The 14,419-nt window shown below is 47.8% G+C and overlaps 1 protein-coding gene across 2 annotated transcripts; it reads right to left on the reverse strand.

Annotated features, from left to right (window-relative positions):
• Nucleotides 1-8,633: 8,633 nt before the first annotated feature.
• PAX4 (paired box 4) lies at nt 8,634-13,631 on the reverse strand. 2 transcript variants are annotated; one of them, XM_003261284.2, is made up of 10 exons: nt 13,619-13,631; nt 13,104-13,234; nt 12,583-12,798; nt 12,186-12,261; nt 11,455-11,580; nt 11,149-11,231; nt 10,719-10,788; nt 9,767-9,822; nt 9,358-9,499; nt 8,634-8,808 (listed from the first exon to the last, which is right to left on the reverse strand). In XM_003261284.2, the coding sequence occupies exons 1-10, from the start codon at nt 13,629-13,631 to the stop codon at nt 8,669-8,671; spliced, it is 1,053 nt and encodes a 350-aa protein (XP_003261332.2). In that variant the 3' UTR covers nt 8,634-8,668. The 2 variants fall into 2 exon arrangements, with proteins under 2 accessions (XP_003261332.2, XP_012367763.2); XM_012512309.2 differs by lacking the exon at nt 13,619-13,631 and having other exon boundaries at nt 8,762-9,029; nt 12,583-13,371.
• Between the last annotated feature and the right edge of the window lie 788 nt (nt 13,632-14,419).

Genomic DNA, 14,419 nt, shown 5'->3' on the forward strand with positions numbered 1-14,419 from the left:
TTTGACAGAGTCTTGCTCAGTCACCCAGGCTGGAGTGCAGTGGCAGTGGTGTGATCTTGGCCCACTGCAACCTCCGCCTCCTGGGTTCAAGCAATTCTCCTGCCTCAGTCTCCCAAGTAGCTGGGATTACAGGTGCCTGCCACCACCACCAGCTACTTTTTTTTTTTTTTTTTTTTTAGTAGAGACAGAGTTTCGTCATGTTTGCCAGCCTGGTCTCGAACTCCTGACCGCAGGTGATCCACCCGCTTTGGCCTCCCAAAGTGCTGGGATTACAGGTGTGAGCCACCATGACCGGCAGACTTCTTACCTTTCACAGACAGCCAAAGTGATTTGCCCAAGATCTCATGACTAATCACAACACAGCTAGGCTTCTGACTCAAATCCAACTCTAATGTCCACCATTCTTTCAGTCAAAGCAGTATTTCCAAAATGTCTGTCATTCTTACACTGTCTTTGTGATTTTGGCCTTTATCTACCTACCATCTGCCCTATTAATGTTTTTATTGACATAGACTCAAATACATTTATTTAGAAAGGAATATTTTTTCACTATTGTAAAATGGAAAACCAGAATCACTTATCATAAGTGGAAAATGACCATAAAAATAACTACAGGTATACCTCAGAGATATTGTGGGTTCAGTTCCAGACCACTGTGGTAAAGCAAATATGGCAATAAAACAAGTCACACAAATTTTTTGGTTTCCCTAGACATACAAAAATTATGCTTACACTATACTATGAAGTATGCAATAGCATTATGTCTTAAAAACAATGTACATACCTTAATTTTAAAATACTTTATTGCTAAACAATGCTAATGATTGGCCAGGCACAGTGGCTCACACCTGTAATCCTAGCACTGGGCATTAGGGAGGCCTAGGCAGGCAGATCACTTAAGGTCAGGAGTTTAAAACCAGCCTGGCCAATATGGTTGAAACCCCGTCTCTACTAAAAATACAAAAAACTAGCCGGGTGTGGTGGCAGATGCCTGTAATCCCAGCTACTCGGGAGGCTGAGGCAAGAGAATCACTTGAACACAGGAGGCGGAGGTTGCAGTGAGCTGAGATGGCGCCACTGCACTCCAACCTGGGCAAAAGAGCAAGACTCCATCTCAAAAAACATATAGATATGCTAATGATCATTTGAACCTTCAGCGAGTCATAATCTTTTTGCCAGTGGAGGATCGTGCCTCAATGTTGATGGCTGCTAACTGATCAAGATGATGGTTGCTGAAGGTCGGGGTAGCTGTGGCGATTTCTTAAAATATGACAATAAAGTTTGCTGCACTGATTGATTCTTTCACAGAAGATTTCTCTGTAGTATGTGATGCTGTTTGATAGCATTTGACCCACAGCAGAACCTCTTGAAAAGTCGGAATCCTCTCAAACCCTGTTGCTGTTTTATCAATTAAGTTTATGTAATGTTCTAAATCTTCCATTGTCATTTCAGAAATGTTCACAGCATTTTCAGTAGGAGTAGATTCCATCTCAAGAAACCACTTTCTGGCCGGGCACAGTGGCTCAGGCCTGTAATCCTAGCACTTTGAGAGGCCAAGGCGGGCGGATCATGAGGTCAGGAGAACAAGAACATCCTGGCTAACATGGTGAAGCCCCGTCTCTACTAAAAATACAAAAAATTAGCCAGGCATGGTGGCGGGCACTTGTAGTCCCAGCTACTCGGGAGGCTGAGACAGGAGAATGGCGTGAACCCGGGAGGCGGAGCTTGCAGTGAGCTGAGATTGCATCACTGCACTCCAGCCTGGGCGACAAAGCAAGACTCTGTCTAAAAAAATAAATAAATAAATAAATAAAAAACACTTTATTTGCTCATCCATAAGAAACAACTCTTCACCAGTTCAAGTTTCATCACAAGATTATAGTAATTCAGTCTCATCTTCAGGCTCCACTTCTAATTCTAGTTCTCTTGCTATTTCACCACATCTATAGTGGTTTCCTCCAATGAAGTGTTGGATTCTTCAAACTCATCCATGAGGGTTGGAATAAACTTCTTCCAAACTCTTGTTACTATTAATATTTTGACCTTCTCCCATGAATCATGAATGTTCTTAATGGGCATCTAGAGTGGTGAATTCATTTCAGAAGGTTTTCAGTTTACTTTGCTTGGATCCATCAGAGGAATCACTAATGTAAGACAGGTATAGGCTTATAAAATGTATTTCTTAAATACTAAGACTTGAAAGTCAAGATTACTCCTTGATCCGCAGGCTGCAGAATGGATGTTAGGTTAGCAGGCATGAAAACAACATTAATCTCCTTATACATCACCATCAGAGCTCTCGGGTTACCTCTCAATTAAGGCATTGTCAATGAGCAGTACTATTTTAAAATCAATATTTTTTTCTGAGCAGTAGGTCTCAATAGTGGGCTTAAAATATTCCATAAACCACGCCATGAATAGATGTGCTGTCATCCAAGATTTGTTGTTCCATTTACAGAGCACAGGCAGAGTAGATTTAGCATTATTCTTCAGGGCCCTAGGATTTTCAGAATGATAAATGAGCACTGGCCTCCACTTAAAGTCACCAGCTGCAGTAGCCCCTCACAAGGGAGTCAATGACTGTCTGTTGAAACTTTGAAACTAGGCATTGACTTCTCCTGTGTAGTTATAAAAGTCCAGATGGCATCCTCTAATAGAAGCCTGTTTTATCTATATTGAAATCTGTTGTTTCATGTAGCCACCTTTATCAATGATCTTAGCTGGATCTTCTGGATCTTGCTGCAACTTCTATAATACCTCAGCACTTGCTGCTTCACTTTGCACTTTTATGTTATGGAGATGGCTTCTTCCCTTAAGCCTCATGAACCAACCTCTGTTAGCTTCAAACTTTTCTTCTGCAGCTTCCTCACTTCTCTCAGCTTCACAGAATTGAAGAGAGTTAGGGCCTTGCTCTGGATTAGGCTTTGGCTTAAGAGAGTATTGTGGCTGGTTTGATCTATCCAGGCCACTAAAACTTTCTCCTGTCAGCAGTAACATACAATAATATGTAGGTTATCATTTGTAGGTTCACTGGAGTAGTCCTTTTAATTTCCTTCAAGAACTTTTCTTTTGCATTCACAATCTGCTAATAACTGTTTGGCAAAAGAGGCCTCACTTTCCACCTATCTCAGCTTTCAACAGGCCTTCCTTACTAAGCTTCATCATTTCTAGCTTTTGCTTTAAAGTGAGAGACGTGTGACTGTCCTTTCTTGAACACTAATAGGGAATTGTAGGGTTATTCATTGGCCTAATTTCAATATTGTTGTCTTAGGGATTAGGGAGGCCTGAGGAGAGGGAGAGAGAAGTGGGAAAGGCCGGTCCGTGGAGCAGTCAGAACACACATCACATTTATCAATTAAGTTCACTATTTTATTTTATTTTATTTTAGACAAAGTCTCGCTCTGTCACCCAGACTGGAGTACAGTGGTGCAATCTCAGCTCACTGCAACCTCCGCCTCCCAGGTTCAAGGGATTCTCCTGCCTCAGCCTCCCAAGTAGCTGGGATTATAGGTACGTGCTGCCACACCCAGCTAATTTTTGTATTTTTAGTAGAGACAGGGTTTCACCATGTTGGCCAGGTTGGTCTCAAACTGCTGACCTCAAGTGATCCACCTGCCTCGGCCTCCCAAAATGCTAGGATTACAGGCATGAACCACCAAGCCCAGCCAAGTTCTCCATTTTATACGGGTGTGAGTTGTGGCGCCCCAAAACAATTACAATGGTAACATCAAAGACCATTAATCACAGGTTACCATAACAGATAACAATGAAAAAGTTTGAAATACTGCAAGAATTACCAAATTACCAAAATGTGACACAGAGACAGAAAGTGAGCACGTGCTCTTAGAAAAGCAGTACCAACAGACTTTCCACAAACCTTCAATTTGTTTTTAAAAAAAAAAAAAAAACCAGTATCTGTGAAATGCACTAAAGCAAAGTCAAAGTGCACTAAAATGAGGTGCACCTGGATAACGAAAATAAAGTGATGATATCAAATCCTAGTTAAACTTTTCTTCCCTGCCCAAGGCTCAGAGCCTGAGGTTCCTTTTCCCTTTACTAATAAAGGAGATGAACAACTTTTTTTTTTTTTATTTAGACAGAGTCTTGCTCTACTGTCCAGGCTGGAGTGCCGTGGCATGATCTGGGCTCACTACAACCTTCACCTCCCAGATTCAAGCAATTCTTCTGTCTCAGCCTCCCGAGTAGCTGGGACCACTTTTGTATTTTTAGTAGACACGAGGTTTTGCCATGTTGGCCTGGCGGGTCTCAAATTCCTGACCTCAAGTGATCGGCCCACCTCAGCCTCCCAAAGTGTTGGGATTACAGGTATGAGCCACCGCACCTGGCCAACAACTGTTAAAGTGGCACCAAAGACTAGGACCAAAATGAAACTTTCTCCTTGATACAATCAGAATTGAAAGGAGTTGAAAAGGGAATAATTTTCTCACTTCTGACTCAATATTATTTGAATCAACATACACACACCTCCTAAAACATTCTTAAATACCAACAGTATTGCCTATTCTCCACTTTGGAAAAATTGCCCCATACTGTAATGAATGTCTGATTTTTAAATCTGTCGACAAGAGAAGGCTGAAACTGGAACATAAGAGAGATTCAGTTTGGATAGAGGAAAATGACTTTATTTTTGTAAGTATATTACCCCTCAGGAGATATAAAAGAATTTTTTAAAAATTTCAGTCCAGTAATAGGTGAGGTAAGTGAAAAGTGAGAACACTGGAGATGAGGGCATCTCCTTTCCTAGAAAGCATTAAGAATAGGCCACTTGCTGGGTGCAGTGGCTCATGCCTGTAATCCTTGGGAAGCCGAGGCAGGAGGATCACTAGAGCCCAGGAATTCGAGAACAGCCTGGGCAACACAGTGAGACTTTGTCTCTATTAAAAATACAAAACAATTAGCCAGGCATGGTGGTGTGCACCTGTACTCCCAGCTACTTGGGAGGCTGAAGCAGAAGGATTGCTTGAGCCTGGAGGTCGAGGCTGCAGTGAGCTGAGGTTGCACCCGTGCACTCCAGCCTGGGCAACAGAGAAATAACGTGTTTCAAAAAAAAAAAAAAAGATAGTGCTCTATTAACCTTGAAATTTAATATCCACATATATGCAGTGGGATATGCTCTTCAGAGAGATAGGACCTTGGAGGTCATTTAATGCTGAATCTCTCCCTCAGTATTCTAATCCCCCCAGCTACCTGCAGGGGATGCATTTAAGACTTCCAGCAGATACCTGAAACCACAGATAGTACAATATCATACATATACTCTTTTTTCCTATACATACACACCTAAGGTAAAGTTTAATTTATAAATTAGGCACAGTGAGAAGTAAACAATACTAATAGTAAAATAGAATGATTATCACAAATGCCACTATCACGACTCTTGCACTTTGGGGCCATTATTAAGTAAAATAAGGGTTACTTGAACACAGGCACTGCAATGCCAAGACAGTTATCTGGTAATCAAGACTGCTACTGACTAGTGAGCAGGTAGCATAAACAACATGGAGATGCAAGATTTCTGAAACTACTCAGAATGACATGCAATTAAAATCAATGAGTTGCTTATTTCTGGAATTTTCCATTTAATATCTTCAGGTTGCAGTTAATCACAAGTAACTGAAACCCAAAAAGCAAAACCATGGACAAAGGGGAGAATACTGCACACACTCAGATGCATAGGCATGCATGTGTGTGCATGCATGCATGCACAGGCGTGCACACACACACACACACACAATCTTATGCCCTGTTCCCCACATGGCCAACTGTCATGGGATCCTTGAGGGGTTGCTTTTCCATCCGGAAACTTCTGTGGCTAGTGGTGCCTTTGCCTGAGTTTTGCTCAGCCTGCTGGGCTCATTCCACACACTCGGCCTGGCAGCTGCACTCAGCTCATGCTACTGTCCTGGATCACCTGCCAAGAGCGAGCCAGGAGTGGAGCAGTGAGGGGTGTGTGAACAAGTGGGGGGTCTAGCCGCTGTGCACAGCCAGGCATGCCGGCTGTTGGGGGCAGACAGCTCCAGGTGCTGGTACAGATGCCAGCTCTGTGCAAGGCTTCAGCAGGACCGCAAGAAGCTTCCACTGCAGGTGCTGGGGAATGCAGTGGTGCCTGGAAACTTGGAGATGCCAGGAACCACAGGGCCCCAAAGAGGGCATCACAGCCCTGGCTCGAGGAACCCCTAGGTCTGGGGTCCCTGAAGAGCCACAGCTCTTCTCTCTTTCTCATCACCCACAACATGGTGAGTGTGTGTGTGTGAGTGTTTCAGTTCTGTTGGTGTTACAGCTCTTTCAGTCCCACCATTTGGTGGATCTGGAGTTTTTGTCCCATGTCCAGGAAGAATGAGGTATGTGGACAACTGCAGGGTGAGCAAGGCAGAGAGGAGCTTCACTGAGCAACAGAACAGCTCTCAGAACACTGGAAGTAGGTAGGTCCTTTCTGCCAGGAGGTCATTTCAACTAGTCGAGGACACCTGAGGTGGGTAGCTCCTTCCCGTAGCTGGTAGTCCCAATGTCTGTGTGACTCTGGCTGAGCCCTGGGGTTTTTATGGGCTCAGAAGGGAGGATTGTGTGCTAACTGGTCCGTAAGTGGCCATGGGTAGGTCTGGAAAAAGCACCATCCAATTGGCCAAAGGGTCATCAATGAAGTCCTCACTCTGGGCCTCCTACTTCACCCAGAACTGGCAGCCTGGCCTCCAGGCTTCAGGTTATTCCTGGCTTAAAGGTGTGGTTTCTCTGCAGAATTGCACCTTACTGCCCAGGGGCAGAACCTGTCTGCCTCCCACTATCAGCATGCTATCCATGGCACCCAGGCTGTTTGTGCTGAGGGGTGCCTGCAGTCCCACACCAAGATGCCCTCAGTCCCCTCCCTCTGGCCTTTCTCCTGCACATGTTGGCACCCAAAGTCTGGAGGGGGCCAAGGTGGTAGGGGGGCTGGTGTGTCAGTGCTGCCCAGACCATGCACACACCCAGCCGGGTCATGACAGTGCCCAGGTGCAGCCACAACTTTATTCCACACCCGAGTGGACTCTGGGGGCAAGGAGAAGCCAGGGAGTGGGAGCAGGCACTTCTAAGCCTGTGGGGCAGGGGCTTCCTGTGACCCTGAGAGTGCAGGGATGCCTGGGTCTGGAGCCACAGCTAGGCAGCTGCAGCTGTGTCCAGGATGTGCTCCCACTCTGCCAACTCTGTTGGGGGCATGGCTCCTGCCTGTTCCGGGTTCCCGCTGTCCTTGCAGAGCACACAACCCCAGCCATGCCTCCCCATCTGCAGCCAGCATCTTCACAGCAGCAGCTCAAGATGGGCTGCCACTACCACCACAACCATGAGGCCTCAGCTAAGACAGCTCCTTCTGTGACCAATGTCAGTCCTGTCGCTGAAGTGAATGAATGCTTGTTCTCAGACTACACCGTGCAGATTGTCACCCCATAAAACCTCATCTCTTTCTGTTCTGCCTAGCAGGACCTCCAGCTTGAAAGTAGGGAAGGCAAGGCAGGGGCAAGATGTGCTCTATTACCCTTGAAATTTCATTCTAGAGCTGTGCAGTCTCATAGAACTTTCTGCAATGACTGAAATGCTCGATAGTCCTTACAAGCCACATGTAACTACTGAGCATTTGAAATGTGGCTAATGTGAGTGAAGAACTGCATTCTTCTTTTTTTTAATGTGAACTACATTTAAATAGTCACATGTGGTTGGTGACTACTTATTTAACAGCACAGTTCAGCACAGCACAGTATTTGATAATGAAGAGGCCTCTTGAATGACATCTTCTGGATCAGTACCTATCCCAGATAGGAGTAAATAACGCCCCCACCTCCCCGCCTGCTGACCAGGATTGCACCATCATTATCCATCCTCTGCCTTTCAAAAGGGAAAGAATTTGGAAGGATGAGCCTATCCTCTTTGCTGAATATCCCATTCTTCACCTGCTTTCCCCCATATTCCTCCCTTTCTCCACATCCTGAGACTTCTCAGGAAGGGCCTAGACCTCTATTTGAAGAGACAGAATTGAGAAGGTTTGGAACTTACTGCCAAAAGAATGAAGCAAACGTGCTCCTGGAGCATGTATAAATAAAGCACATATAAATGGAAAGCAGAATATGAAAAATGGCATTTCACTCTGTTTGCTGCTATGACAAAAATACGTGTGCAATTGGGGAATGAATGTATATTTTCTTAGATTAAGAAGTTACAGTAAATTTTCTTTGATGTGGATATAATATTGTGATTATGTAAGACAAGTTTCTTGTTTTTTGGGGATGCATGCTGGAAGATTTAGGAATAAAATGCCATGATATAATATGAGTGTGTGTGTGTGTGTGTGTGCACGCACACACACACACGTGCATACATGTAGGCATATGAGCACCCAAACATCAAGATAGACACATATGTAATACACGTATAGATACATACATAGAGTAGATAAATTGATGCATTGACAAATACATTGTTTAGATACATGTATTGCCTACATACACACATACATGCATAGATTAGATGGTAGATACATAGATGTAAATAAATGATAGGGCAAACTGTCTATAATTGTTGAATATTAGAGTGGGCATAGGGGTGCTCATAGGGAAAACGTGATGGACAACAGAACTACTGCTAATAAAAACTGCTTTTATTACTGCTGAGTGGAGGCCTCTTAAGGCCAGTGTGAGAAGTGGGTGGGTGTTGCTTTACCAGCCCCTCCAATCAGGTGATGTGCCGGAGAGGCGTCGAGGCAGGGCCAGGCAAGGTCCACACAGGAGGGAGCAATCACAGGAAGGAGGAAGGAGCCACAGTCTGTATGGGCAGGACAGTAAGGACAATGGGCAGGATGGTATTAGATCCTCCCTATGCCATCTCCTTCCCACTCCTGCCTGATTCCAAGCCATACAGTAGTGGGCAGCCAGGCCAGAGCAGGGCCTGAGAGCCACTAAGACTGGCCAGGGGACAGTGGGAGGAAGGGCAAGGAAGGCAAAGCAGTCCTGAGTCCAGGGAATTTGGCTGTGGGGGCAAGTGGCCTGTGGGGACAAATAGAGAGAGCTTGGGGTTATTGCTCCCACCCCACCTCTCAAAGTCACTATGGGAGAGAGGCTGAGACATCAGTTTCCCACCCTGCATATACACACTTGAATCCCAGTCTCACACCCTTTACCTGCTATGGCTGTCAGTGATACCATAGACTCAGGGGTTACTAGTCTCCGTAACTTTGTGGACCATGCAAAGAATGAGGAAAGCTGTATTGAGATGCCTTTGATAATCCCCAGTGGAGATCCATGCCCTCCTGGAGGTTGAGTCAGTCGGCCCTCCCCACATCCTCCAGGACTGAGGTCTGGCCTGAATTCTTACCCCAGCAGGGCTTGAGACAGGCTTTAGGTGGGGTGTCACTCAGACACCTTTCTGGTGCTGTTGCCCAGCACAGCTGATAGCAGGAGGGACCCAGTGGTTCCAGGGCAGGCAGGGCTGCTGTGGGCACACTGCCAGGGGACTGCTAAAAAAAATAGCAAGAGAAGAACCTTAGCTTCCAGTGATGCCTCCTGTAGAGAAGGCCAGGACCCCAGAGCTGCCTGCCACCCAAGTAGTATCCTGCACAACTCCAGAGGGCACCTTTCATATAGTAGACTTCAGGATAGTACTTTCTTGACATGAACACTGTGGGGACCTGGAGAGCCAGAGATCCTGGCTCAGGCCAGAAATGGAAGAGCCCATGAGCCCTTCAGTCTTCCCAGGGCACAGACTCCCCTCTCCTCCCGAGTACCTGTGCAGAGATGATTCCTGGGGCAACCCTTGGTACAGTCAGCCCCTGGGAAGCACCTATAAAATGAGAGTGAATCCACTCAGAAGGAGGAATTGGGGTTGGGGACGGGAGGAGTGTGGTGAGAGGCAGGAAGGTTGGATACAAAGAGGTTCTAGGAAAGTCAGCCACTTCTGGCAGGGGTGTGAGGAGATGGCTATTTTAACCCAAAACTGTCCTCTTCCCCAAGACGGGTCCTTGGGAAACTGGAGAAGAATGATTAAATTCCAGTGATGGTACTGGGGACAGTGCAGCCTTAAGAGTGGGGACTCTGTGTGCCCAGCATCTAGCACAGGGCCTGGCATTTGGGAGATGCTGAGTAAATGTTGGATGGATGGGTGGATGGATGCATAGATTAATGGAAAGATGGATGGATGGATGGATGGATGGATGCATGGGTGCATGGGTGGCTGGATGGATGCATGGGTGGATGGATGGATGAATGCATGAGCAGATGCATGGATGGATGCATGGGGAGATGCATGAATGAATGGATGGATGGATGGATAAATGGATAGGTAGATAGGTGGGTGAGCAGGTGGGTGAGTGACTGGCTGGCTGGATGGATGGATGGATAGATGGGTGGATGGATAAATGGATGGATGGATGGAGGGATGGATGGATGGATAGATGGGTGGATGGATAAATGGATGGATGGATGGAGGATGGATGCATGGATAGATGGGTGGATAAATGGGTAGCTGGGTGGATGGGTGGGTGGGATGGGTGGATGGTGCATGGATGAATGGATGGATGGATAGATGAATGGATGGATGGATGGATACATGGGTGGATGGATAAATGGATGGATGAATGGAGGATGGATAAATGGATGGATGGATGGAGGATGGATGGATGGATGGATGGATGGATAGATGACTGAGCAGGCAGATGGATGATGGTGCAGAGAGATCACCTGGCAGCTGCATTTCCCACTTGAGCTTCTCTTGCCGACGCCATTTGGCTCTTCTGTTGGAAAACCAGACCTGAGCGAGGACAGGGACAATGCAGCTGGCTGTACTTTATGCTGCCTGTCACCTGCTGATCTTACCACATGTTCCTAGCCTGAACTCAGAATGTTGACCCTTCCTTGGGCCGGACATCCTCCCTCCCTGATCTAGCTTTTGCTCTCTGGACCCTTCCTCAACTCAAAGATTTGGGTTGGGGAAGAGAGGAGAGCAATCAGCAGAAGGTGAACAAGGAGGATCTCATCTCTGATTGTTGCTCCAAACAAGTTTGCTTCCAATTTCTCACCTCCCTTCTCCACCTCATTGGAACCCAAAGCCCTGGCCGGCCCAGACTCTTCCTCCTTGTGGTTTGTGCACAGTATTGCAGAGGTCACTCACCCTCACCGTGTCCTCAGGCAGAGAGGTGGCAGCAGCCAGCTTTCCACGGGCCACTGAATCAGGATACTGCCCACGATGGAACTCTGCAGAGATCAAGGCTCACAAAGTAAGGGCACCGGGAGAGGAGCAAGGCATGGGTCTTGCTCAGGCAACACTCCCCATCTGCTACAACCCCAAACTGCCTTCCTCCTCAAGGCAGGGCCACTCACAGCATGCACCTCTCAGGCTTTGCCCACAGGCGTCAGGGCCACTGTCCCTGTGTCACACTGAGGACTCTCTGACCCTCCATCTGCCCCAGCCCAGCACCTTTCTCCAGTGCCTCTGCTTGGCTTGGGGAGAAGATAGTCCGATTCCGGTGGCCGGTCCCTGGGTGGGGACCCCGGGGAGTCTCAGAACCACTATGGGGAGTGAGGAGAGCTGGAGCCAAAACAGCTGAAAAGGAAGACAACAGTTTGTGGTGGTTTGTGATGGTAATTCCTCTGGTCAGATGGGGTCCTTGAGTCTCTGGGGCTGCAGCCAGGAGATACTATGGGTAGAAGAGCAGAGCCAAGCTGGTGGGGCATTCATAGTTACTTAGAGGTCACTGCAGGGTCACTTGGTGGAAAGGGTGCTCAATACCATGGTGGGGTGCACGCTTAATGTGCAGGGGTTTGGAGGGACCAGCAGCAGGCTTGTTCCGGGGGTGTGTGTGTTATCCCAAAGAACATGCATGATGCTCTAAGAAGCTATGCACGGGGCAGAGGGAGGGTATAAGATGCAGTCCTGCCTCTTTTTCAATAGATCCTGTGAACCCAGGGGCTAGGGGACCTGGGTTCTGTTCCAGGGCCTGCCATCAACTAGCTGGTGAACTTGGGTAAATCACTTCACTTTTCTGGACCTCAATTTTCTTCTGCTGGGAGAGAATGAGACTCCCTGCCTGGTCCTCCTTACTGGGTTGTTGTGAGGCTGATCCAAGAAAGAACGAGAAAGGGCTTTAAGAACTATAAAATGCTGGAGATTTGGTTCTGATTAGCCCTGGGGACAACTCCAAGACCCACCTGGTGACCTGAGCTGTGTCCACAGTAGTCCCTGGTCCTCCTGTAATGCCCGCAGGACTCGGTTGATGGAGGAGACCTGGGAGTGTCAGGGTGTTGAGTGGAGAGATGGTGCTTAGACTCAGGTCTATACCCTGAGGACATTGCCCTTAATATCCTTTTCCCCGTCTGTCTCCACCTACACATTGCTCCCAAGGGCAGCCTCGTCTCTCTCTCTCTATGCTTTCTCCTTCCCAATTCTCTTATTAACACCACTTTTCAAAAGAAAAACTTATGGGTCAGAAGAGCCCAGGAGCCCTGTCACCAGCTTGGGATGCCCACATTGCCAAATAAGAAAGGTTCTTTGTCTCCCCAGAAAGCCTCTTTTCCAGCCCCAGTGTGGGGAGGGAAGGGTACTTACACTGGGAGTCTTGTCCTGGGTGCAAAGCCCTTCAGCACAAAGCTGGCGTTGGATTTCCCAGGCAAAGAGGGCTGGACACTCACCCTTCAGCTGGGCAATTCGAGCAACCACAGGGGGTGTAGCCAGCCGTGGCTTGCTTCCCCCAATGCCCTTGGGCTCCAAGACACCTGTGCGGTAGTAACGCCCTAGGATCTTGCTCACACAGCCGTTAGATACCTGATTCAGGTGAGAAGCAGGGACAGGTGAGGCATGATGGGCAGAAGGAAGGAGAGTGTCCCTGGGACAGGAGGAGGCTATAAGACAAAGCCAAGACTTACTGGACCAGGCCATGGAGTTGGGAGTCCAGCCTCACCTTTGAGGGCCTGAAGCTCACCTTTTCAACCTCCAAGAGGATCTCCCAGGAAGTGACCCAAGTCCCAAAAGCCCTCGGAGCCTGCAACAGCCCCAGGCTCTTGCCTTCAGAGGAGCCCTTTCTCCCTGCTTCCTGTCCCCATCACTGGGTAAAGGTGCTGGCCCATTACCTTAAGGCTCCGTGAGATGTCACAGGGCCGCATTCCACTGACTGCTAGCCGCACAATCTGCTGCCGGGTATCCAGAGGCAGGGGCCGGCCGTTCACAAAGAGTCCTCCCAGCTGGTTCATGCTGCTGATCCCTGGACGTGAGACAGATGTATCCACACACCACCTCTCCCACTGCCCTGCCCGCCTGTGGAGAGGGTCACTCAGGCCCCTCCAGCCTGGCTTGCCACCACTGAGTGCATCCTCTCCTGGGAGACTGCATCCTTGCTGCTCCCAGGCTGTCAACGCAAGCCACTTTCTTTAAGAGATGGCTCACAGGTGAGTCTTTGTTCCTTGCCCATACCCGCCAACTCTCCTGATCTAAGGGAAGCAGGACAGGGCAGGAAGGGAGGGACTGGAAAAAGCTTCCCCAGAACATTGGCCAACAGCAGATGAAACAGTTGATGGAAGCAAAGCCCTGAGGTCTTCCCTTGTCTCTGTTGTCCTCCCTGTCTTCCCACTTCCCCCAGGCTCCTCACCGTCCTGATGCATGCTCCAGGCTGACCCTCCTCAGAAGGATGAGACTCCAGCTGGGAAGCCTGGGAAGGGAAGTTCCTTCTAGGAGCTCCTTTTCCAGCTTGGGGGCTGGCTCTGCAATAACGGGGGGTTATTTGGGTGAGGTCTTTTGCTTGAAATCGTCCTGGGAGGTAGTGTTTTGTGATAGAGGGTCAGGTTTCTAAAATTTGCCAGTGGGTTGGCTAAAATCAGAAAATTCTAATTCCTTTTATTTAAATCTTTGTGTGATAAAAACTAAAACACTGCAGGTTGGCTGAGGACTGGATCTTTCTTGAAGTCCTGATAAGGGGCTGGGAGGATTGAGAGGGTTCTCATTTCCTACACATTCATTACAAAAGGTTGGGGAGGTAGAACTGGATGATGCTTTCAGATATTCAAGATTTCCCCATTCCAAATGGACAGCTGTTGTCTCCAGCTGCTCCTAAGCCTTCTCAGCCCTGGATGACACACCTGAGCCAGAGATTCTGGGGTCCTCAAGTTCAGGGGTCCACCTTCACTATTAGGCAGTCCTCAGTTGGGCTCTCCAAACTGCCAGCCAAGTGCTGCACTTCAGAAAGGCTCGCTCCTGTTTTTTTATACTCTCCAGGAAGCTCTAGGGAAACTGGGACTCAGCTCTAACCCACCAGGCATTGAGGCTCTGGTCCTACACACTGGGCATAGAGATGAACACGCCTGAAGAGTCGACTTCTCCTAGGAGACTCATCTCTTAGCATCTCTAACCTGCTGAGATTGTTCATTCTGTTCATTCTCTGAAGAGTTCTAGA

This window comes from Nomascus leucogenys, chromosome 13 (genome assembly GCF_006542625.1).
Source record: "Nomascus leucogenys isolate Asia chromosome 13, Asia_NLE_v1, whole genome shotgun sequence".
In the NCBI taxonomy this organism is placed as follows: Eukaryota; Metazoa; Chordata; class Mammalia; order Primates; family Hylobatidae; genus Nomascus; species Nomascus leucogenys.